This window comes from Poecilia formosa, unplaced genomic scaffold (genome assembly GCF_000485575.1).
Source record: "Poecilia formosa unplaced genomic scaffold, Poecilia_formosa-5.1.2 Scaffold107, whole genome shotgun sequence".
In the NCBI taxonomy this organism is placed as follows: domain Eukaryota; kingdom Metazoa; phylum Chordata; class Actinopteri; order Cyprinodontiformes; family Poeciliidae; genus Poecilia; species Poecilia formosa.
In genome coordinates this window covers 265,998-290,210 of record NW_006800046.1, presented here as the reverse complement: position 1 = coordinate 290,210, position 24,213 = coordinate 265,998, and the positions used below count along the sequence as shown (strand labels likewise).

The window sequence follows — 24,213 nt, the reverse complement described above, 5'->3', positions numbered from 1 at the left end:
GTTTGTATGTGTGTATTTGTTTTTATTATTTAGTAGGACCTTGCTGGTACAAGAGAAGACCAATAGGGGTTATGGGGACCGAAGCCAGATCTTAATTCAGCTGACCCCTATTCTTAGGGTAAATGTTTGGGTTAGGTATAAATGTAGCTGGAAATAGACCAAAGCCAATAAATGCCTGAGGTCATATAGGAAAATTGTGTGTGCATGATTTATGAATTAATATTTAATATATGACCTATTTCCGGAGGATTCAGATATGTCCTCACTGGCCCTTGGCAAAAAAATGTCAACAGTGGTTCCCCGACCCCCATTCATCTGCCAATCTCATCCCTCCCACCCTTGTTAACCCTCTTACATTCCAGCAGACTGAGGCTGAGGGGGAGAGTAGGAATTTGCCCGGTCCGCTCTATCTTTTGTCCTTTTCACCCAGCATTCTCCTCAGTCTCACTGGCTATCAGCGCAAATGTCTCTTCCCTCACTTGCAACCCTCACCCACCTTCATCCACTTGTGCCATTCCCACCCTTTGTCCCCAGACTCTACTGGAAGCAACAAACAGGACACACGTCTGGAGGTACTAGACTAGATGGAAAAAAACTGAAATGAATCAGCTGGAGAGTGACACATCAGACATGAATAGTATGTAGGGTGGGATGAGTGGTCACGGAAAAATGTCACGAGGTTACAGTGTGTTGGTTTTGCAGAGCAAATATGTAGCATTCTTTTGAAAAGCACAAAATATTAATTTTATCATGAAATCCTAACAAAGGTTGAAGCAAATTTACCTTTTACGCAAGTTAAATTGAGTTCATATTTTATCAACCATAAACTTATTTTATTACAGAAATTATACACACAAAGTAGTACATAACGATTTTTTTTAGTAATTTGATTAGTCTGTCAACTATTCTGATGATTAATTGTTTAATCTGGGAAAAATTGCCACATTCTTCAGATTTTTTGTTTAACCTCAGACTTATTTTATGCAATATTAGAAATACATAAAAATGCAAATAAATAATTCAGTTCCTTTTTTTTATATAAGAAAATAAATTTAAATAATTTTACTGAAATTTAAAACTGTTTTTTCTTCTGGATGGAATATATTTCCAGATAAAAGTTTTTTTCTTTTATCTTAAATGCAAAACATCTATATTTTGTACAGTTTTGGCTGAATTACTGCTCTGAGTATATTCTTTCATCAAATGGTCTTTTTTAAGTCTGTCTTCTCCAGTTTGCAATAAATAAATTACTAAATCAGTTGACGATTATTTCAATAACTGATTCATCACATTTCATCAGATTTTCTCTTTTTAGCACAACATAATTTTGAAGTGAAAGATAAAATGTTTTCCCAATTTCTTTAAGTATAAGGGGAAAATGTGGTATGCATTTACAGCCCATTGAGTCAGAACCACGTGGAACCATCTATCACACTAACTTCTGAAGTATGTCTCTACCAGCTTTGCTCAACTAGAGACTGAACTTTTTGCACATTATGGGATGGAGAGTGTGTTTGCTTCTTTTTGCAAGAGCAAAGAAGGGAGGAAGCACATATTTAGCATGTTTGGTCATAGACCACAGCCTGAGTTGTTTTTGAGGCAGCAAGGAAAAGACACCAATTTTGTCAGAGAAAAAGATCTGTCTCAGCCTTGATCTTCACTTTGACATAGAAACAGCAATGATGGATGGAGCTTCAGAGTCTTAGTTCATCTTGTGTTTGTGCCACACAGTTTCACCTCATCAAATATCCATCATCCTCCGTCTGTTGTCCTCTTTTACACCCTGGGAAATGGGTCACGCAGAGAGAAAAAGGCAAATGATTCCTTTTTGTAGTTGCATTTCTCGTAGTAATAATAATAATTATTAATTTAAAAAAATGCTAGCTTTTACCTTTTTCATAATAAATAAAACCAGCATGCTGTACATGTGAACATTTGTGTTTTCTAGCTCCAATTTAGTTTTCTTCCTTCACCTCATTTTTCTGCATTTTAACTGCCAGGTAACACTATCCCGTGGTTGTTTTTTTTTTTTAAAAAGCTCTTCTTGGGTAGAATAGTAACTCAGTCAACTCACTTTAACCCTTGTGCGTGTGAGGACTGAGGCAAACGTAGAGGACTGTGGCAAATGATACAAGTTTTACATGTGTGGTGTTGGTTGTACCCCATTTCTAAACACAAGGGTTAATGAGAAGCAACCCCACCCATGTATCCGGATGTTTCTCTGGTTGCACAACACAAGGGTTGCGGAAGCTTTTACCTTTTCTGCTCTAGGCAAATGATTTTCCAGATGTTGGAAATAAGCTAAAATACTCTTTAGAGAATATAACTTTGCACTGATCTTCTGCCTTCTTCTTCCTGAAGAATTTCAGTATGTCCTTGGTGGTTTCTTCTATGCTAATCTTCTTGTTCCTAACCTGTTCTCCGTAAGTTTTTACCTTAAAGCGTTGTGCCTCTGTTAACATTATGCCATAGTCTCAGCAGGAGATGGTTCTGGAAGCTTACCGGACCTGCTTGGACGTCTTGAAGCTTTATTTATTACACACCGATCTCTTATTTTACCATTAAAAGTTTGTTTTACATTTCTTTCCAAACACAATATCTATGCAGAATCATTTGGCCCTAAATGTAGGCTGTACTAGCAAGAGTGACTTGAGACATAAATTATGGACAGTAATGGACTGAACATCTCCACCAGCTCTGAGCTATAGTGGTTATAAAAAATGGGTTTATTTCAGGTGAGTTTCTTCATATATATGTGAAACAAAAGACACTTAAATGCACTTTGAGGCTCAGATTCATGAATTTTACACCAGCTATCAAACATGGTGGTGGTAGTGTCATGATGTGGAGATGCTTTGCATCTTCATGATCTATAAAATGTGAAGAATGCTTCACATTCTAATATAGAACATTCTTCTATGTTTAGATTCTTCTATATTTAAGCTCAAATTTCAAATTAAAGCTAAAACCTCAGTTTACATATAAAATTTAATTTTGAAATTTTAAACCTAATTTAAAAAAAAACTAATGAAATCTATAGGGCACAATTAAAAAAATTTAATTGACAAGTATCAATTATGCAAAAAAAGCTAAAAAGCACTCAAGCTAATCTTGAGGAAAACTTTTACAATTCATAATAAAATAATTTAAAACATAAACAAAAAAATAATAATGAGTACTCGCTGTACCTTTGTTCTGTTGCTTCTTCTATACACTGTATATGTTGATCATTTTGTTACATATTGCTTATTCTTATTTTTGGTAAACTGCTGAATGTGACGTCTTAATATGTGAAATAAAATCTATTGTCTTTCATAAGTCTGTAGTTAAAGCTGCAATAATAATCTTGAAATTGACTGAGATGCTGTCACGGTGTCTCTTGCTTCCAGGTTTTGTGTTCTAGCTTTACCTCTGTTTTCCGTTCAGTTTGGTCTGTACTGTTATTTCACACCAAAGTAATAAGTTTGAAAGTAGTGCATGATAGGAAAAGTTACAGCCATGCTGCAAAGAGGAACCTTTCCCAAATGTTCTGAAATCGCTGCCAACTCACTTTTGTCATTTTTCCATCTTCACCGTTAGATTTTAAACGCACAACTTAGCAAAAATTATTTTTACCTCATGCAAAGTCATCTAATCCAATAGTTTCCATAACTGAATCACAATGACCTTTAGCTTATTCATCTGACGCAAGTGGGTCCAGATATGTACTGTGGGGGGTTGGTGATAATCTCCCTATTGACTGTGGCAGTGGGCAAGCATAGGCCACTGACAGCATGTCAGAGCCCCTCAGAGACAAAGTGTCTGTTTGTCTGCAGAATCAAGGCATGCTTGTCTTTCTGAATGAGTGTGTGTGCTGTGGTAAATCCTCTTAGTTTCTCCTTAGCTGTCAAAAGAAATCCTCCACGGATCCTTCAAACCATGCATAGAAATGACAAACATGCTCACAGGAGCAGAAGAAGAATACTCTATATAGAAAAACATTTTCATATCTCAATGTCACAAACTTTTAACAACCTGCTATTCTGTTGTTTTTTTTTATGCATACCAAGAGTGACTTTGCAGTATGGAGTCTATGCAGCAGTTTGGGTCAGGGAAAGTGATGGGAATGAGCTGGATTCCTGTAAACATTGTGGAACGTGTTTTTCCCCAGAAGTGGTTCCCAGCATGCTAAAAACGATTAAAGTTGCTTTTTTTTCCCTGGGTCTGTTTATATCCGACCAACTAAAAGAAGTTTTATGAGCAGCAGATGTTAATGTTTCTGTTGGTGCAGGCTGAACTGATTCACATTTGGTCTCCTTTAATGGAAACTTGAATGTATGTTATCTGGATTTTATTTGATAGACTAATAGAAAGTAGAGTGTAGTTTTTGGTGGAAGAAAAAAAATTATATTTGGCGTTAAATTCTTTATTTATTTTAATGCACAAATGTGGGATGCGTTTGTATTCATCCACTGTGGATTTAATACCTTGTTGTAGGGTGGGCATTTACGGAGGTCTAAGTTGAATAGTATCACTGAGAGGGACTAGTGGTGTGCACAAACTGAAAACTGTTCTCTTCCAAGTTTTTCGGAAGAAAGAGAGAAATGAGAAAGACGATAAATCATGCAAATAAAAATTATTGAGCTCAATTTAGTTTATTATGCAATTAATTGATTTATTGCTTATTGCAATAGGCATAAGCAATATACCGGTATACATTATACACTGTAAAAAATAAAAAAGACTTCAGAAGGGCACATTTTTTTTGGTCAACAGGAAAAAAGTCTATCTGTGCACCTTTCTGAGTGGGACTCTTTGTTTCCAGTGAGTCGTAACCGTGACTTCCTGTTTTGGCGCCACAGGCCCAGGTCGAAGCCCAAAAAGCCACCCAAGAATTCCAGCGGGCGGTGGAGATCCTGCGGGCAGCGAAGGAGACCATCGCCCTGGCTGAGGAGAAGCTTCTGGAGGAGGACACCCGTCAGTTTGACTCTGCCTGGCAGGAAATGCTCAACCACGCCACCCAGAGAGTAAGTACGCCCGAGTCGACGCACCCACAAAGAGCGTCCATCGTAACAACAACCGAGAGGGAGTTTGCTAACGACTCCGGGGAACTCTCTGCCCGGATTTGGTTTTCAGGTGATGGAGGCAGAGCAAGCGAGAACGCGGAGCGAAGCCGAACACAAAAAGACAGCAGCCAACTACAACTCCAGCATCGGCCACATGAAGCAGATCGAGAAGAAGCTGAAGCGCTCCATAAACAAATCCAGGTCGCCGCTTCCATTGTGATTGGCTGGAAATGACGCTCGCACGTTTCGCCGCCCTCTTTGGGCCTCTTCAGTGTTATGCAAGCGCGCTGAAAAATAGAGGGCCCTTTAAGCGTCACCTGATGCATTCCAGATGTTCAATGTGTTGATTGGACAGCTTTGGGTTGTGCTCCCTTTTTGAGAGCCAAGGAATGTGACTTTTTAACAGAAGACTGTTCTTTTTCTTCTGACCGTTTTCCCCCTCTCAACCTTCTCTCTCTTTTTCTTCTTTTGCAGACCATACTTTGAACTGAAAGCTAAATATTATCTACAGCTTGAGGTATGTATATAGAAAGCTTGTAGATTTTAGTTGAACTTCTAAACATAGAACTGTGAACTATCGCAACATTGTTATGTGTTAGCAATGTATTTATTATGTTTATGGATGTGCATATTGAAGAGTTGATGGAGAGAGCATGCTATGACTTTGTTTAAAACTCTCTTTGAAGATCAGAGTTTAAATCCTATGTAAATCTCAAGTTTTGAGATTAAATCTAAATTCACTGTTCACTAAAACACCAGTAATCCTGCAGGAAAATGCTAAGATGGTGTTCTATAGATATACATTACACTGGAGAACCCAAATAAAGATAGACATTTTACATCAGACACATGTAGTTATGGTTCTAAATTAGCTACATTAATTTAGTTAACTGACATCCAGAAGTGGTAGTTTGAAAAAACCTGCAGAAAGCTGTTTATTTCACCAAGTCTCATTCCCAACATAACCAACGATGAGTTGTTTGGTCCCACAAAAATGTCTAAATAGCTGTCTTTGGTTTTTTTGTTTGTTTTATTTATGTGGGAAAAATCCCTATGAAATCTCAAAGCAACAGGTAGGTGAGGGGAGTGGGCCACCACAGATCACTAGTTAAAACCACATTCTGTCAAAACATAGCAAAGTGTGTCTCATGTATATATAGCTATTGCGACTCAAACTTGAACCTTCAGAGCCACATAAAGACAGTCAAAGTCAGCCTTCTATCGCCTGAAGAACATCTCTAGGATTTAAGGACTAATGTCGCAGCGAGATCTAGAGAAACTCATCCATACATTTATCTTTAGTCACATTGATTACTGCAACAGCATCTTCACAGGTCTGCCTAACAAATAAGTCATCCAGCTGCAGCTGATCCAGAACGCTGCTGCTCGGGTTCTCACTAAAACCAGGAAGTTAGAGAAGTCCCTACACTGGCTCACTGTATCTCAGAGAATATACTTTAAAATACTGTTGCTGGTTTATAAATCACTGAATGGCTTTAAGAAGCAGCATTTATTTATAATGCTCCACTAATGTGGAACAAACTTCAGAAAACTGTCAAAACACTGAGTTCCTCTAAATCGGATCATGTGTTTAGAGTGTCCTTTGATTAACAACAACTGGAACATTCATGAATATATTTAATGTGCATTTGCTTGATCATTTTGATGATGGCATTTGACGAAATTGAATGTGTATTGTTTCTGTTATAATTGGTCACTATTATGTCTTTACTGTGTAAAGCTCTCTGAACAGCCTTGTTGCTGAAATGTGCTATATGAATAAACTTTACTTCAGTTCTTTGCCTGACGTTTGATTCTTGGTTTTTCACAGCAACTGAAGCAGCAAGTTGACGACCGTCAGGCCAAGCTCGTGGTCGCCAAGTCCGAGTACCGCGCAGCGCTGCGCAGCCTGGAGAGCATCTCGGAGGAAATCCACGCGCACCGGCGCTCCCACTCCATGGGAACCAGGGAGCGAGGCGTGGGCGCCGAGGTCGACGAAGGTCACGACGACATCAGCAACTTCAAGATGGAGTCAGACGGCCTGTCGAGTAAGTTTGAAAACATCCCTCTTTCGCCCCTCTTTGTCAATCCATGTTTGTGTATTTTGTTGGTGCACCTTCGTGGCCTGCATGTTTAATGGTGTGTGTGTGTGTGTGTGTGTGTCTGTATTTATTTCAGTGGTGTCAGTTTCAGTTGATGAAGAGGGCAGTCGCAGCTCAGAGGAGGAGGAAGACACCCACACCACCTCCTCGTGCCGAACGACGCCCTCCTCGCCGCCTTCTTCGTGCTCCCATCCCTCCACCTCTGCCTCCACTCCCATGAGCATGCCCTGCTCCTCCGGCTACCCTCCTTTCTCCTTCCTCACCGCTTCCTCCTCCTCGTCCTCCTCCTCATCTTGTCCTGAGGGTCTGGAGTCAGAGGCCCTCGGCGCCTCTCACGGCCCAGACCTGGTGTGCAGTTCCGGTCATGTCTCACCTGTCCTGGGCCCTCGCAGCCAGTGCAGTGGAGCTTCCTCTCCAGACTGCGATCAGGAGAGAGGTGTGTGGTAGAAAAACAGCACACGAAATATTACAGTAGGTCGTTAAATGAAGGAAATGATTTCCCTGCCCGCCATGTTTCTGTCCTTTACTTGGTATTTTCCATTTATGCACCTTCAGTATAGAGACTGAAAGTTGTTGGTATTGTACTCAAGAATATGTTTCCAGTGTCATATAAATTTAAAATGCTACAATTTTTTTGGGAGTGAAAAAAAATCTCTATGAATTCTCAAAGCAACAGGTGGGGGAGGGGACTGGTTTCAGGAATGTGCTTTCCTGTATCAGAAATGTTAAATGCCCTATGCCAGTTAGGGCCGGGCAACAAAACAACATCTACTGCAATCTAATGCACAAACAGTTCAATCTACAAGACAACTCTGCCGTAGAGCCGAACGGAAATGGCGTAAAACTCAACTGCACGTTTATTATGACATCTACAAAGAAAGACTACGTAACTATCACACAACACTAAAACATGCAAGAGAGGCTTTCTTTGCAGATGTCATAAACAAAAACATTAACAATGCTCAAGCTCTATTTGCTACTGTTGACAGGCTCACAAATCCTCCTATGAAATTGCCACCTGAACTTCAACCTAATGCTGCCTGCAACCAGTTTTCCAGTTTCCTTTCAGAGAAAATTCAAAATATCAGAGAATTAATCTGCACATCCACTCCAAAGCCAGTACCAATGCTGTGCCCAAACAAAACAAATGCAGGAAAAATGACCCAATTTCAACTACTTTATTATAAAACTCTCGAAGAAATTATAAGTCAATTAAGCTCCAGTTCCTGCTGTCTGGATGTCCTACCCACACATTTCTTTAAGAAAGTTTTGCCTGTTGTTGCTAATGATCTGATCCAAATAGTAAACTCATCGCTCTCTTCAGTGTTTTCCCCCAGGCTTTGAAAACAGCAGTTATCAAACCACTGATAAAAAAGAACAATCTAGGCAAATCACTACTGCAGAATTACAGGCCGATCTCCGACCTCCCATTCATCAGCAAAATTACTGAAAAAGCAGTTTTTAAACAATTAAATAACTTCCTAACAATAAAGAATCGCTTTGACTCCCTCCAGTCTGGGTTTCGTGCTCACCACAGCACAGAGACGGCCCTCGTAAAAATGTTCAATGACATCCATATAAATACAGACTGTGGGAGAACCACAGTGCTGGTTCTGTTGGACCTCAGTGCGGCTTTTGACACTGTTGACCATGACCATCGACTGGAGAGTTGGGTCGGACTCTCCGGTCCAGTGCTCAGCTGGTTTGAATCTTACGTAAAGAACAGGGATTTCTTTGTTTCAATCGGAAACTTCTCATCAGAGAGGTCAAAGGTCACATGTGGGGTACCCCAAGGTTCAATCCTAGGACCCCTTCTTTTGAATATTTATATGCTCCCACTGGCTCAGGTTATAACAGGGAATAAGATTAGCTACCATAACTACGCGGATGACACACAGCTTTACATCACGGTGTCACCGGGTGACTCTGAACCCATCCAATCACTGAATAGATGCTTAGAACAGATAAATGTGTGGATGTGCCAAAACTTTCTCCAGCTGAACAGAAACAAAACTGAAGTTATCTTTGGACCTAAAGAGGAGCGAACTAGAATCAATGCACAGCTTCAATTATTACAACTAAAACCAGCGATCAGGCCCGAAACCTGGGAGTAGTGATGGACTCTGACCTGAACCTTCAGAGCCACATTAAGACAGTCACAAACTCAGCCTTCTATCACCTGAAGACCATCTCCAGGATTAGAGGACTAATATCTCAGCACGATCTAGAGAAACTCATCCATGTGTTTATCTTTAGCCGCATTGATTACTGCAACAGTGTCTTCACAGATCTGACTAATAAATCAATCAAACAGTTGCAGCTGATCCAGAACGCTGCTGCTCGCGTTCTCACTAAAACCAGGAAGATAGAGAACATAACACCAGTTTTAAAGTCCCTACACTGGCTCCCTGTAGCTCAGAGAATAGACTTTAAAATACTGTTGTTAGTTTATAAATCACTGAACGGTTTAGCACCACAATACATTAAAGATCTGTTATTGCTGTACCAACCGTCTAGACCCCTCAGATCTTCTGGTTCTGGTCTTTCTCCCTGCTAGCTTGGCAGCGCTTTGCAGAATGGATGCAGTAGAGGAAACCACGTTACTCTATGGTCCAAACAGCCAGAAAAAACTCTGGAATTTTCTCTGTTACCCCATGAAAAAAAAAGTAAACTTTAGTAAAAGCCAGATGGCAAAGTTTAAGGATTATGAAACATCTTAGAACCTCAGAATAGCTGAATACCGTTAGCTGGCTTATGCCAATATGTAACCAGAAATTGCTGCTGAGTCTGCTGTAAAGGAGTACTGCAATGGTAACTGGCATAGGCAGAACTAGATGCAGAGTTTACTTAGAATATAATGCACCAAACATATCGTCCATAAATCATCAAAATAAGACTGCACTGGAAAGAGAGTCAGTTGTCAACACTAATTTTCCTAAGTTTTGAGTCAGATATCCGTTTTCTAGAAACCAGATTTTTCTGCAGCAGGTCTAAAATCCAACTTTAACTCTCCCTCGGTCTTATCGCAATGCTCAGGATGTTGAACGCAGATGTAATAGTCATATACTGGGGTCAGACTGTCAGCTCCCAAAACCACACACACTAAAAAAAGCGCACGCAGGGTCGGTGCGACCCTGTCAGCCTGCGCACAGAGTAAATAGCTTGCGGTGTCCAATTCACCCCACTTCTTAAGACCATGGGAGGGTTAAAACAGCTGCTTTTTGGCTTGAAATGACTGGATATGTACGTTTTGAAAACACATTTCCTTACAAAGCCCCTGCAAAGATTGAAATCCTTTTTTTTTTGTTTAATTTGGAAAACTATGCATCAGTTTACTTCCACTTGGTGATTCTGTGCTGCTTCGTGTTGGTCCATCACACACATTCAATGCAGAATTTAAAAAAAAAAAACATTCAGTGGCTGTAAACAGTCCTCTGTAGACAGTTGGCGTTCCCCGCCTCCAGCAGGTAAACTTTGAACCAGTTTTTCCTCTTCCCTCTGCGTTGCAGGCGACAGAGCGGAGGGAGCCGAGGCCTCTATAGAGGGCGGCCTCAGCAAGCTCACCTTGACCGCCTCCCAAAACCCCGGCGAGTCCGAGGACGAGGAAGACCCGCATTACATCAACCCTGAACTTACCTCCCCCAGCTCCGCCGCCTCCATTCTGCTCCTGAACGGCGTCTAATGAATTTAACGCGGGACTCACCGACAGAGTGGGACGCTGAAGTGGGACAGAAAGAGACGGCGAGAGCTGAAGCTGCTCTTCTGCACGACTCCCCGTCTCAGTGTTGTGTACACATCAGTGTTGATGGTGCGTCTGCCATCGTTATACCCTCGTTGAGGATTTTCCGAAGCCATGTGGACATGATAAACATCAGCGGGTGGAGAATGGACAGTGAGTGCGTTTCTGTAGTGTTATCAGAGGGCATTAAAGGTTTCTACCTGAAACTTCTACGGTTTCCTGTTGCGTTGATTTTCTTTGCTCCATGTTCGCAAAGAGACCTTCATTCGAGACTTGTGTGCCATAACACGGAGATGTAGATTTCCTTTTAGATGTTCTAACGCTATGCAGTGACGTGTCCAACCTAATCCTTACTGTAACCAGAGATCGGCATTGTACCACCCGAGGATCCGAACGGGACAGAATCGAGCCGCCATTTATTTTTTGGTTTCAATGTTGAAAAGCGTATGGTGTCGACTGTTCTGGAGTGATGTGAAGGAAACAACTGGAAGAAACTCTGAGCACTAAAGAGACTTACAGCTTGACCTAACCCTTTAGCCTTTAGCTACATAAACAGTCTTCCATCCGGACTTGTGAAAGAGTGAGTGAATGTGTGACTGAGTGCAAAGTTCAGAGAGGATTCTGAGGTTTCTCTGTGTGGCTGAGTGAATGATTTAGTTTGTTGTTGTTTTTGACTGTGTGTGTTCTGTGTTTTGGACAGCTGTTCAGATATTACCCCGTTGTAGAGATATTCTATATTTATACTCATGTATTCTTGTATATGAAACATGTTTTGTGGTTACTGTTGTAATTGTTTAGCACAAGATAAGCATTAAACATGGGATTCGTGTAACTTTTCAGTGAGTGGAAATTGTTCTTCTGCAGCATTTCTGTAAAGATCAAGAATTACTGACCTTTATCATTTTATACAAAGCATGTCCATTTTTTTATCTTCATGTGTGCAAGTCTGCTCACATTTCACTTTAAAATCCACAGATTTATCTCTTAACTTGTTGCTCAATCAATGACTGAGGGCTACATTTCTCTCCATTTTGATTTTTTCCCTAATTTAAGACAAAGTTCAATTGTATTATGTAAGTTGTGGTGCTTCCCACTTCTTTATAGTATTTTAAGGCAAAAAATATTAACTTTAAACTTCTCCACTTTTTCTCTCATCACACACACCAGCTTCTGTATATTCATGGGACTTTATAGAACAGACAAACACAGTGATGAATAATAACTGGTATGCGTTTTGCCTCTAAGTAAAATCCAACGCAACCAATTGCCTCCAGAAGTTGCCTAATGTAAAATGGAAGTCGTCGCCTGTGTGTAGTTTAACGTTCTACGAAGGCCTCAGAGGCATTAGTGAAGTTGGAGCTTTACGTAGACAAAGGAACATCCCAGCCATGTCAGAGAACTTCTAACATGTTTAGGGTAGCCACATCCCAACGTTTGGATGTCTCAAGAAGCTTTGTTTACTCCCATCATCTGAAAATGAGGAAAGCCTTGAGAGACAGGGTCATCCAGCTTCACTCACAGGCTGGAAAGGAGGACAGCCACCAGCCCAGAGGAGCTCAGGTGGGAGAATACAATGACTGGACAACGATTAATTGTGAATTTCGCAAATCTGGTCTTTATGGAGGAGTGGCAAGAAGGAATGTTTTCAAAGTTCTCCAAAAGCCATGTAGGAATGCAACAAATTCTCTTCTTCAGCAGGACACAGAGGTGGCCTGAATTTATAAGAAAATGGATGGATGGTCCAGTGCAAGTCTAATTGACAAATTGTAGTGAAGCCTATAAATTGATGTTTATGGGTAGTATTTATTTAATCCGACAGACATTGAGCTATTCTGCAAATAAGATGGATAAGAAACGACAGTTTCTAGATCAGACATTACCAAAGATGTTGTCAGGACCTCACTTCTACGCACTCATCAGAAAATGTTCAAAATTATGTTTTCTTATTGTTGCAGCTTGTTATCAGGCACTATTTTCTGTTGTTTCCTTTGGACACAAAGCAGGAAATCCATTTTTCCACTCAAATTTCCATAGCTCCAAAAAAACAAGCATGCTTCCGAGTTCTGATTGTGGCAGACTTGACATTTCTGTGTCAATGTAGTGACTAAAAACTCTAAATATAGATTTTTTTCCATTTCAAATCAACACCTAATTGTAAAAGTTCAGACATCTTGGATTAATTCTGCTTCCTTCTGGCTTTTCAGGAAAATCCATATTGTCTGTTCCGAAAATAAAAATGAGAGTTCATAAACTGTAAGGCTCTGGTTGCAGTAGAAAGTGATCCTTCGTGTGTAAGAGGAAGATCGTTGTGTTTAAACACACTGATCTGATTTAGAAGCGGTGAAAAGGTGTTCCTGTTTGTCTTTGGGGTTTGGTTTCTTTAGGGAAAAGTCTTGCGTAAGAACTCGGAGTTTGAGTCATCAGATTACACTCTGACAACTTTCATCGCTCTTGCTGAACTACCCCGTAATTAGCAGCAAATGCAAGCAAACAGTTATTTACTGACAGATTTCTTTGACTTCATGCTTTTTCGGGTTCAAACATGAGGTCCCACCCTGAAGAGAACATTTATCTGCACCGTTTTCTGTTACTATTCATGAAAACATGGCTTGCTGTAAGCCCCACTGACTGCTCAGTTGTTCACACCGTCACCTCATGACTTCACTTAGGGGCAACCAGACGCTCACCTGACCGAGTTAAACGCAGAATAACTTCTTTCGTGTTCTAACGCCACAGCGTCCCGACTGCAGGCTGCTGCTGTTCACTTACATCAGAGAATCTAGAGTTTCAATATCTGTGCCAGAATAACCCTGGACTCATGAGGAACATATTTCCAGTTATGTGTAGTCCTGTCCTGTGATATACTGACATCTAGTGTTGATATTGCATTATGGATTTGTCTCGATGCACACATAGTGAACACAAGTAGAGTTTTAAAAGACACATCAAACTTATTATTGTTTTTTCCCCCCTCAGTCTATGTTTATTTGTTGTTAACAGAGATTACAGTCATAAGACTATAATAAACATTCCTCATATAAAACAAATGGTACAATGCCCATTAAGGCTAATTTCTGTTATATTTCACAAATAGTGGGAAATTATGCAACTTGGGAAGCAAATAATTTCAAGAAAAATAAAGACGCAGAATTAAAATGCTTATGTTTGTGATAGAATGTATCTTTGTATTTTATTTCCAGTTTCATTAACCATTTGAGTTTTTTCCTTGGAATATTTACAAATTAATTTAAATCAGTTTTTTACTTTTATTCTGTTATAAGAGAACAAAATGTATTAACAGTAATGCTTTTAAATTTGAGACTTTAAGTTTTTGCAATGGCCTTGAGAGCATGGTGTTACTAGGCGTTACTAGGTGTTACTCTTTGTAAGACATCCACTCATAAGGCTGTTTTGGTTTCCTGAAGCCCAAACAGGGACCGTTATTGGGTTATTGGAGACCCTTGCTCCTCTGATGAAGGACTCGAACATAGTTCTGGCGTCTTCATAGACGTGAAGATGCCAGAACTCCAACTTTCAGAACAACAACACAAAAAACTTGTAAATATTCCTTAGAATATTTACAAATTAATTTAAATCAGTTTTTTACTTTTATTCTCTTATAAGAGAACAAAATGTATTAACAGTAATGCTTTTAAATTTGAGACTTTATTTAAGATTTTGCAATGGCCTTGAGTGCATGGCGTTTGAAAAAACAAAACTACTCCAATTTTGCTTTGTTGGAAGAGTATTTTAACAAAAACTATAGTTGTTGTCTTGCTGGAAGCCTCTAACAGCTTTTCTTTCAAAATCCCCCTTTCATTGGCTCCCTACATCTTCTGGGGAAAAAAAAGCATTTCCGCATCATGTGTAACCATGAGGATGGCGTATGTTAGTTTTAGGTGAATGGTCAAGTCTTGTTAGGTTTGCAGTGGTAAAAGGTACTCTATTTTTTGGACACTTTAAAATATTCAGTTTAACTATTGTTTTTTTTTTTAAAGATAAGGATTTTAACTGTGTCTTCATTTCTTTCTAAAAATATGTCTGTTTTACAGAACAGCTCAATTTACACAGATCAAATTTCCTACATGAGGACTCTATTAAAGCAGCATCAAAAGGCATTAGTTTACACTGGGTTTCATTTAAGGGCATCACATGTCACATGACGCTTAAAACACAGTCAGTGTTACTAATACTTTTGAGACTTAAATATTCTAAATGGAGTCGGAATATTATCCCTGTAAATGTGAGGGTACTCTCTGGGTGCTCTGGCTTCCCATAGTCCAAAACCATGACCAGATGACCGCTGGATATAGACACAAGCAAACAAATGACTATACAGATACAAGTTGATTGTATAACACATTTAGATTGCAGACAGTTGGACAAACAACAGGCATCAGTAATGTTACAGTGACACAACAGTCAGGAAAACGTCTCAGATCCTTTCCCAACCTTCCCTCTAAAGCTATGCCAACTTTCAGAACAACACAAAAAACTGCACCTTTGGTCGGTTAAAAATGTGCAAAGAACAGCAATAAGTTACTCAACTTACCCTGGAGATCACCTTAGGTCATATGACCCATGTCACATGACGCTTAAAACACTAGAACCCGCCTCTGATATCTCATTGGTCAACGCCATTCCTCTCTGTGATTTGATTGGTCAAGACGGGACGTCGATGGCTTTGTGTTCATTTATGGAGTGTTTTGGGAGATACTGGGTAGCATTTGGAGTCATGTGTTGTCGCGTTACTTTACTGTAGTCTGGCTCCTTTTGTTTCTCCGTATTTGTTAAACCTGGTTCAGACAAAATGCGGCCTTTGTACATTGCCGTTATTCTTTTTTGGGCTGCCAGTGGTAAGAGACGACGCTATTTTCCCGTAGCGTGTTTTCAGTCAGTGAAGGTTGCATGAAACCCGTTAAAGGCGCTAGCATGAGGTGTTATTGCTGCATAGTAGCAACTGTTGCAACACGTTCCTACCCACTAGTTGATAGCTAGTAATAATGATAATTTGTGTTTTAGTTACTTTTTATGCTGTTAAACTGTAATTCGTACCACAAAGCTTGACGTGTTGTTATATATCAGATATTTTGGGTAATAGGCTGAGTTGAAACACTGTTATTAACGAGGGGTGTCTATATTCTCTGTTTTATACGGCGGAAAATTGCCGTTGCTATAAATTGCTTGTGTTTAACTTCAAAAATTACATGTCAAATCCATGACATTCATTATTTTATTTTTTTTTTTGGGGGGGGGATTATTTGTAGCCACACATGCAAAAGCTGTGCCTTCTCTTCCTGACTTCGGAGACGCTTATCACGTCAAAGGTAAGCTGGATAATGGCAGGTTTTAGTCCTGATGACATGGATCTGCATCCTTACACTTTAAGGTTTCTCATTGCCATTGCAGGTGTGATCTCTTTGCCCTATGCTGAGATTTTGGAGCCATTTGAGGGCTGGTTTGACCTCGCAGCAAAGTCCAGCCGTATAGACTATTATCATGGTAAGAGAACTACTCAACCTTAGGCAGAAGGCTCTTACAGCTGATTCTGTTTTAAAGGAATAGATGGACTGAATGGATCCGAACCTGATATCCTGTTGTGTCAGTGAAAAGAAGCCAGATTGCAGCATCATCAAATGTGAACAGGAAGTTAAACAGAAAATGAGAACTTGAACGGCTAACTCATGTGACACACATCACTGTAGGGTATTTTTTATTGAACCTGAGTTCAGATTTTTATTTTTCAGACATATAAAATATAATGACTAAGCATTTTTTTAAGTGTACTTCACAGTCCAAAAATATGCACGCTCTTAATTTTTTCAGATTTTTTTTTGTCTCACTACAACCACAACCTTCAGTCAGTTTTATTGGCATTTTATGTAATTAAAATTAAACTCTAAAGGATTACATTTTCAAACCCTTGTAGTGGACATTATGTTTTGGACTGTGGCTCTTTTGTTGTAAAAATCAATATGTATATCAATATCTATGTCCTTTTCGGCACCTAAATGTGATGGATAATCTGTGGTCAGATCTGAAAAGTGAGATTTCTGGTCAATACATCTGAGCTTGAGCTACTTTGCAAAAAGAGGAATTGACAAATGTGACTTTTGAAATGCAAAACTGAGGGAGAAATAACCCAAAATCTTTAGTTGCATCAAAAATGGCTTCACAAAGAGTTGACTTTGGGGAATATAAACGTACACCTCACTTTTCAGGGAAAAGAAAGTATCTGTTTACGTTACAATTTTGCACAACCTTCTGCTTAGGCCAGTCGTGATAACAAATTTTCCTGGACGATAAATTGCCCCAGAAATGATTGTGATAAATGATAATCTTTTTGTTTTGTGACCATTTTCAAGTAATATATTAATGACGGCATAATAATTCAAGGTTGCTCTCTCAAAGGTCAATAATAGTTTAATTTAGTAAAGAATACTTAACACTGGAAGTGGAAGATATTTTAAATATCTAAAATAAAAGGTGGCAACCAAAACTATAAGTAAAATGGATTGTAATGTTTCTGTAAACAAACATCCCTTCAAAATACATAAATCATCAGACCAGAAATGATCAAGCTCATTTTAATTGATCCTGCCACTAATTGATTAATTGATTACAGAGAAAGTTTACTTGTGTTTTGCTCAATCAGATGTAACTCTAAAAACAAAGCGATGTTTTTGACTGTAACGTGAAGAAGTATAAAAGCCTCTTTCCCAACTGAAATGTGAGCTGTAAAATTGCAGCAGGTGGTCAGAAAATGAGGAAGCTAACTCGATCCGTAATGTAAACGCAGACCACCGGTGTCGGTTTTGTGGTTTCTGCGTCGCTCTAAGCTTCCCTCTGTGGCTCCCTCTCACCAGGCCAGGTCTCCACTTACCAGCTGGCGGCTCAGCAGGAGTTTGGCGTTTCCTACAAAATCACTCCTGAGACCACAGAGGTGGAGCAAAACGTCATGAAGTGCTTTCAGGTGAACGGCACGAAGGACGAAGAGGTCAAGCCGCAAGCGTCGCTACCGGATGTGCAGGGCTTCCAGGTGCGTCTGCGTACTTCACACTGACCTTAATGACGACATTTCAGGTTATCAGTTGGATCACATTCAAAACTTTTCTTCTCCTTAAGTTAAACTAGCATTAAAATTTGCCAGTGATATAGATGATTAGAACTGTGTAAGCAGCAGCAATGCTAGGGCCTCTAAAACGATGAAGAAACTAGCATTATTGTAGATATAGGATGGTTCTTATGGATGATTTTGTATATTTTTTGTAAAGCTTTGACACTTCTAAACTGTGTTATAAACTGCAAAACAGATTTGAATATCTGAAAACATTAATATTTTAACCATTATATATTAGCCTGCAGTCTGCTGCTTAACTGTATGTTGCTTTAAGTTTGGTGACAACAGTTTTAAAATATCACTGCTGTAATAAGAATAACAAGTGGCGCCGCTTTAGTTTACACACCCTGACTGTCCTCGTTTTCACAACCAACAACATGTTCAAACAGCAGAACATACTGAGGTTGCCTTTGTAGAAAGTTATCGGCGATAGCAAAAATGCTAATCATCCGCTTAGCTTAACATTTCATTCCCACCCTGCCATTTTCCACTGTAGTTCTTGAGGATGGAGTATTACGGCGGCTCGCTGTGCGAAGTCTGGCAGAACGTGACCACCGTGGGCTACAAGAAGAACACCTACACGCTGTGGGTGACGAACGCAGAGAAAAACGCAGACGGACAGAAAAGCACTTCCATACCCCTTCACTACGAGATGATGGGATACAACACTCTGCTGGGGTCCCATTATGACAAGTACCTGGTGGACTACAAAGAGTTCAGCACCCATTTTGACCGTGTAGTTTTCTCTCTGCCTGAAGGTTTGAGCTGGTGGGTTTAGCGGGAACCTTTTAGAATCATCCGACGACGATGGCAGTTACGTTTTCTTTCTTTTCCATCCAGGGATGACTTGCGGGGGATTCCCAGGTCCAGGGGTAGAGCACCACCTACTGGCTAACCCGATGAAGGAACTCATCCACACCTCGGCTTCAGGCCACTCTCAGAAGATGTTTGGTCATTTCAAGGAGAAGTTCCAGCGTCAGTATGGCGACGACATGGAGCACGAGAAGAGAGAGCATGCTTTTCTTCACAACCTCAGGTTAAACAGGGAGTCCACGCAGCCTTAAAATGTCTTAAATTCATGCATCAAATATTAAGGCCCTAAATTGTAAGTTAGTCTTAAATACATTAATCACAGGTCTTACATTTTGTAGAGGCAGGACTGTTCAAACTTGTATATTCTCATATTTGTAGTATTTTTTTCTCTGTCAAGCAAAAGTTTGAGTCGCATGTAGACGTCTTCATTGCTTTGTGACATGAGGTAGATGTAGAGAAGATATCAAGATAGATGAAAAACAGCTAAATAGATGCGAAAAGTTAGAGTTGAATACAAAAAGGTCTTACCCTGACAAATACAGATTTTTAACCGTTTATGGTGCGAAAAGGTCTCCAGTAATGTTTCCTTGTTGCTGTAGGTATGTCCACTCTAAGAACAGAGCTGGCCTGTCCTTCTCCCTGGCTCTGAACTCGCTGTCGGACCGCACCATGTCGGAGCTAGCAACCATGAGGGGGAGAAAACGAAGCAAGACCCCAAACAAGGGTCTCCCCTTCCCATCCAAGATGTACGAAGGGGTGAAAGTACCCGAGTCTCTGGACTGGAGGCTGTACGGTACGTCTGAGACACTAATCTTTTTCCCTAAAGTCAGATTTTTGTCAGCACTTTACTTGTTGCTCATCCTGTGACCGTTTTCAGGTGCTGTGACTCCAGTGAAGGACCAAGCCATCTGCGGCTCCTGCTGGAGCTTTGCCACCACTGGAGCAGTAGAGGGCGCCCTCTTCCTAAAGGTGAGGCAGAATTAAGATGCAGCTTTTAGCATGGCGAGTGACCCCATTCCAGTGTTTTCCACTGATGGGCTAATTTCCTATTCTCTTTGAGGATGCAGATGTTCAGCTCAACGCCTCATCTATTCATGATGCACTTAATTCTGGTGAAGAGAAAAAACTGGCATCACTTTGATCATTAACTCCATTAAGGGCAAATAAGAATAATAATAATAAAAAAAAGATACATTACATATGGGAAGCAAAACTGATCAAGTTATCTGGGCTTCTTAGTGACATACAGACTCATTCAACAAATTAATTTATTTTAGAAACTCTTATCACTAACATATTATAGAGACCAATTACACACAGATGGATGTTTGAAAGCCTTTATTTTGTTAATATTGCTTATTTTCCACTTACAGCTAATAAAAACATGACAATTAACATTAGAATATTACATCAAACCTATAAAGAAATGCAGCTTTAATGCAAAGTATGTTTAGTGCCAGCTTTAAAGGCTGTCAATTTTCATAAGATACCTTTGATCGGACAAATAAATCCCATCATCTAATTTATCGAATTAGATTCTGTAGGCAGACCCATTAAAGATAAATGGAGATTTTGCCACAAATCTCCATTTATCTTACTGGCATTTTATGTCATAAAGAAACTCAGTAGTGTATAAAAAGATCTATTGTTTTCTAAATTTTTTAGGAATAAAAATCTAAAAAGTGTCCTGTACAAACACATTTTGGCATCTCCAAATAAAATCGTTGAATCAACAACATGAATCTATTAGTGTGGTGAAAACCTGGTGGTGGCAGCATCATGCCTTTCATTATGGGCAGGGAAGTTTGTCAGAAGTCACATCAAATGCGCTGGATAAAGATCCTACACATGTAGTCATAACAGATCAGTTTAGATCATGTGCTAGAATGGCCTAGTCAAAGTCCAGACCTAACTCCATCTGGGAATCTGTGCTCCGTAAAATCTTATCAGCTCTATTTGCTTAAATAATATATTCAAACTTACCTAAAATTTTCTTTAGTCTTCATTAAAACTAATTGAGTAATATTAAATTGTGCAATTTTAGTGAGCAAAACTTAAATTAACATTTTTTTTTAAATTAAATACAATGTTGTAATTTAAAGTCTTGCAAAGCTTGAAAATGACTGTTCAAGTAAAAATGGTGTCTTGTCAAATTTTTTGATTTGAAACTTTTGGAAACTCCTTTTTTCCTCCTACTTTACAATCCTGCTCTACTTTGTGAAATGAAATATAAAGTTTTGGTGTTTTCGTTGCTCTTGTCAATCATCTTAAACTGATTAAATGAAGGATGATTTAAGCAGCAGTCAGACCTGACGGTCGGCTTGAACCGTCGGCTCCCGTCACAGAGAAAGCCAAAGCTCAAAGGCATTCCTTCTCCTGTGTCGCCTAGCAACCGATCCAAACATGGGAGCAGTTTATTATGGGATCTGATGGCACCCTGTCGAAGTGAGCAAATTCTTTGACTCCGTCTGGCACGCACGCCGCTCTCCATCACGTCTCGTGGCCCGGGTCCAGTAGAGGAGAAAATGGTTTGCAAGTAATCAAACCTGCTGAACTTTTTTTTTTTTTTTTCTTTTTCTTTTTTTTTCAAATTTTGAATGTATTTTATTAGAATTTCATTTAGTTGTTGTTTGTTGGATTTCATTCAGGGGTAATTGGAGTAAAAATGTGCAGGAATACAAATGCACACCACATTTTCCAGATTTTATTTCCAGTTGTTTTCATCAGACTAATCTGTATGAGCTCTGCGTAGGAGCCTGTGTGCGCTTTTCTTTTCTTTAGTCAAGGTCATAAATTACCGACCGGAACACGCTAAAGTCGTTCTGCCGTGTAGTTTCATAGTTCTCCCGTCTATCAGACGTGTCGGGAACAGAGGGAGGCGACAGATGTCGAGATCGATCAGGCAGCTTCTTAGTCGGTGCTGCCTAATTGTTCTGCAGCGGTGGCAGGAACGCAATGTTCCGGCTCGGAGGGAGAGCCGAGTGTGTGTGTGTGTTTTCGCCAGGGCCCCAGTGCTCTGGCTTTGTACATCTGCCAGGATGTGGCGCTCCCCTCCCACAGTGGGACGGTGACCTGTGCAGAGTGGTGACCCCGGTCCTCACCGGCAGCTTCACAAACACAGCCGGCTTCACTTCCAGACCGTCTCACAGCATCGCTCTGCAGATCTGTGGAGGGGCAGCTGGTCCAAGAACGGTTCTGTTTGTTTGAGGACGGTTTCACTTTGTCTAGAGAAGTTTGTGAATCGGTTGTTAAACACGTGTTCAGGGTTGCTGGATATCTTTAAAAACTCTGTGAGAAATTATTTCCACTTTGTCTGATTGTATGAGTTTTTAAAAGCTAGTGCTGAGACGGTTGTTTTCCTGGATAAAATTTACAGAACCGTTTGAAGAACTGATGATAAGAAAGGAGGAACTTGTAAAGAATGTGATATTTCCTAGAAGTTATTCCTCCTTCTTTGTTTCTTTCCTTCTGTATTTCCTTCCATTTTTCCTTAGCAGTCTGTACTGATTAAACAGTAATAAACTTATGGGGTAACTTTTGTATTTATCTTTTATAGATGATTATAAAGTAAATTTTTACATCTGGGAATGTCAATTTGGAAAAAAACTGGAAATCTGTAATGAAAAGATGTTTATGTCTGTAAATAAATGGGTAAATCTCATCTGTGCGATGCAGTAATGTAAAGTGTTCAGCAGCTGTAAGCTCCTTTTTTTACTCTTTGAATCAAAAATGTTCTACTAGAATATCATCAAGCTGAAGAGAATGTGTGGCTTAATGTTCTCTCTCTATTGACAGAATCAACAATAAATGGGTGTTTTTAATTTTTAGCATAATCCCTTTTTTTGCCCCCCCCCCAAACCGTAGCAGTGAGAACAGGTCGCTGACCTTTGACCCCTGTTCTTCCAGACGGGCTCCCTGCAGGTCCTGTCCCAGCAGATGCTGGTGGACTGCTCCTGGGGCTTCGGCAACAACGGCTGCGATGGCGGGGAGGAGTGGCGGGCGTACGAGTGGATCATGAAACACGGAGGCATCGCCACCACGGAAACCTACGGCGCCTACATGGGAATGGTGAGACGAACTTCATCACAACTCTGAGGTTTTTAACAGCTGTGGAGGTGTTTCATATCGCCGAAAAACCTCAAACACATTCAGAGGCGTTATAAGAAAAAAAAACACCGGATGACTCATTTTCCACTCTGAGGTCAGTCATATTTTCTTCTTCCAAAGTTAGCTTCATTTTTTTCTTTCCCTTCCTGAACAGAACGGATTCTGCCATCTGAACTCGTCGCAGCTCACCGCTCACGTCAAAAGCTACACCAACGTCACGTCGGGCGACGCGGACGCCCTCAGGGTGGCCCTCTTCAAGAATGGCCCGACCGCCGTCAGCATCGACGCCTCGCACCGATCGTTCGTCTTCTACAGCCACGGCGTTTACTACGAACCGGCTTGTGGTGAGCTTTACGTCTCTCCGGACGCTCCGGACGTCTCTGTTCCCGTCTGCAAGCTAACGTTCCACTCCGTTGTCGATTCAGGGAACACCCCAGACGACTTGGACCACGCCGTGCTCGCGGTGGGATACGGCACGTTGAACGGGGAGCCGTACTGGCTGGTTAAGAACTCTTGGTCCACGTACTGGGGCAACGACGGCTACATCCTGATGTCTACGAAGGACAACAACTGCGGAGTCACTACAGACGCTACATACGTCACTCTGGCCTAGATACTTCCTGTTTGTTGTTGATGTTTACGCTGTTGTCAGTGCCTGGGTCTGAATGACACTTTATGTTTGGTGTGAGAGTCTAAGCAGCCTGAAAGTATTCAGGGGCGCACCGATCCACTTTTTTTCATTTCCAATCACAATATCTGAGGTTTAGTATCGTCAGATACAGTAAAACAGTGCTGAATTAACGTAAAACTTTTTTTTTTTTTTAAAAACACAGACTGAATTACAAATTTATTTGATGACTTTGCACCAGTACAGCACACTTAAAGCCACCAATAGCTTTACAAATCTTTTTTTGTTCAGTCAGTGTAATTCGGAGTATAGCAGGTAATGTAAACTGACAGACAGCAGGTTGCTGTCTTGGTCAAACATCCATCCATCCATCCATCCATCCATCCATCCATCCATCCATTCATTCATTTCCTGTACACCCTTGTCCCTAGTGGAGTCCAGAGGGGTGCTGGTGCCTATCTCCAGCTATTGTTCCGGGCGAGAGGCGAGGTCACCCTGGACAGTCTGTCGCAGGGCAACACAGAGTCAAACAGGACAAACAACCGTGCACACACACACTCACACCTAGGGAGGATTTAGCGAGACCAATTAACCTGACAGTCACCTCACAGAACCTTCTTGCTGCAAGGCAACAACAGCTCTACCAACTGCACCACTGT

At 40.5% G+C, this 24,213-nt stretch overlaps 2 protein-coding genes across 3 annotated transcripts in view; both read left to right on the top strand.

Annotated features, from left to right (window-relative positions):
* The window catches only part of LOC103143290 (SH3 domain-binding protein 5-like), an 18,933-nt gene extending 7,210 nt beyond the window's left edge, over window positions 1–11,723 (top strand). For both annotated transcript variants that reach the window (XM_016675165.1, XM_007559752.2), the window contains 6 exons: window positions 4,842–5,006; window positions 5,116–5,246; window positions 5,520–5,562; window positions 6,877–7,093; window positions 7,224–7,583; window positions 10,657–11,723. In XM_016675165.1, coding sequence (XP_016530651.1) covers window positions 4,842–5,006; window positions 5,116–5,246; window positions 5,520–5,562; window positions 6,877–7,093; window positions 7,224–7,583; window positions 10,657–10,829 — 1,089 coding nt within the window. In that variant the 3' untranslated portion in view covers window positions 10,830–11,723. The remainder of the gene's footprint in view (window positions 1–4,841; window positions 5,007–5,115; window positions 5,247–5,519; window positions 5,563–6,876; window positions 7,094–7,223; window positions 7,584–10,656) is intronic.
* A 3,854-nt stretch (window positions 11,724–15,577) lies between these two features.
* Window positions 15,578–23,738, top strand: LOC103143289 (digestive cysteine proteinase 2). Its single transcript, XM_007559751.2, has 11 exons — window positions 15,578–15,742; window positions 16,154–16,213; window positions 16,296–16,388; window positions 17,753–17,925; window positions 18,503–18,764; window positions 18,847–19,042; window positions 19,419–19,612; window positions 19,697–19,788; window positions 22,726–22,887; window positions 23,081–23,270; window positions 23,352–23,738. The coding sequence occupies exons 1-11, from the start codon at window positions 15,697–15,699 to the stop codon at window positions 23,537–23,539; spliced, it is 1,656 nt and encodes a 551-aa protein (XP_007559813.1). The 5' UTR covers window positions 15,578–15,696; the 3' UTR covers window positions 23,540–23,738.
* The last annotated feature ends 475 nt before the right edge of the window (window positions 23,739–24,213 follow it).

What these genes read in the sequence shown, in the direction of transcription:
- LOC103143289 (XM_007559751.2), top strand. Translation starts at nt 15,697, where the DNA reads ATGCGGCCTTTGTACATTGCCGTTATTCTTTTTTGGGCTGCCAGTG. An exon ending in CGGATGTGCAGGGCTTCCAG is followed by an intron (nt 17,926 to 18,502) that starts GTGCGTCTGCGT and finishes TTTCCACTGTAG; the next exon opens with TTCTTGAGGATGGAGTATTA. An exon ending in TCTGGACTGGAGGCTGTACG is followed by an intron (nt 19,613 to 19,696) that starts GTACGTCTGAGA and finishes GACCGTTTTCAG; the next exon opens with GTGCTGTGACTCCAGTGAAG.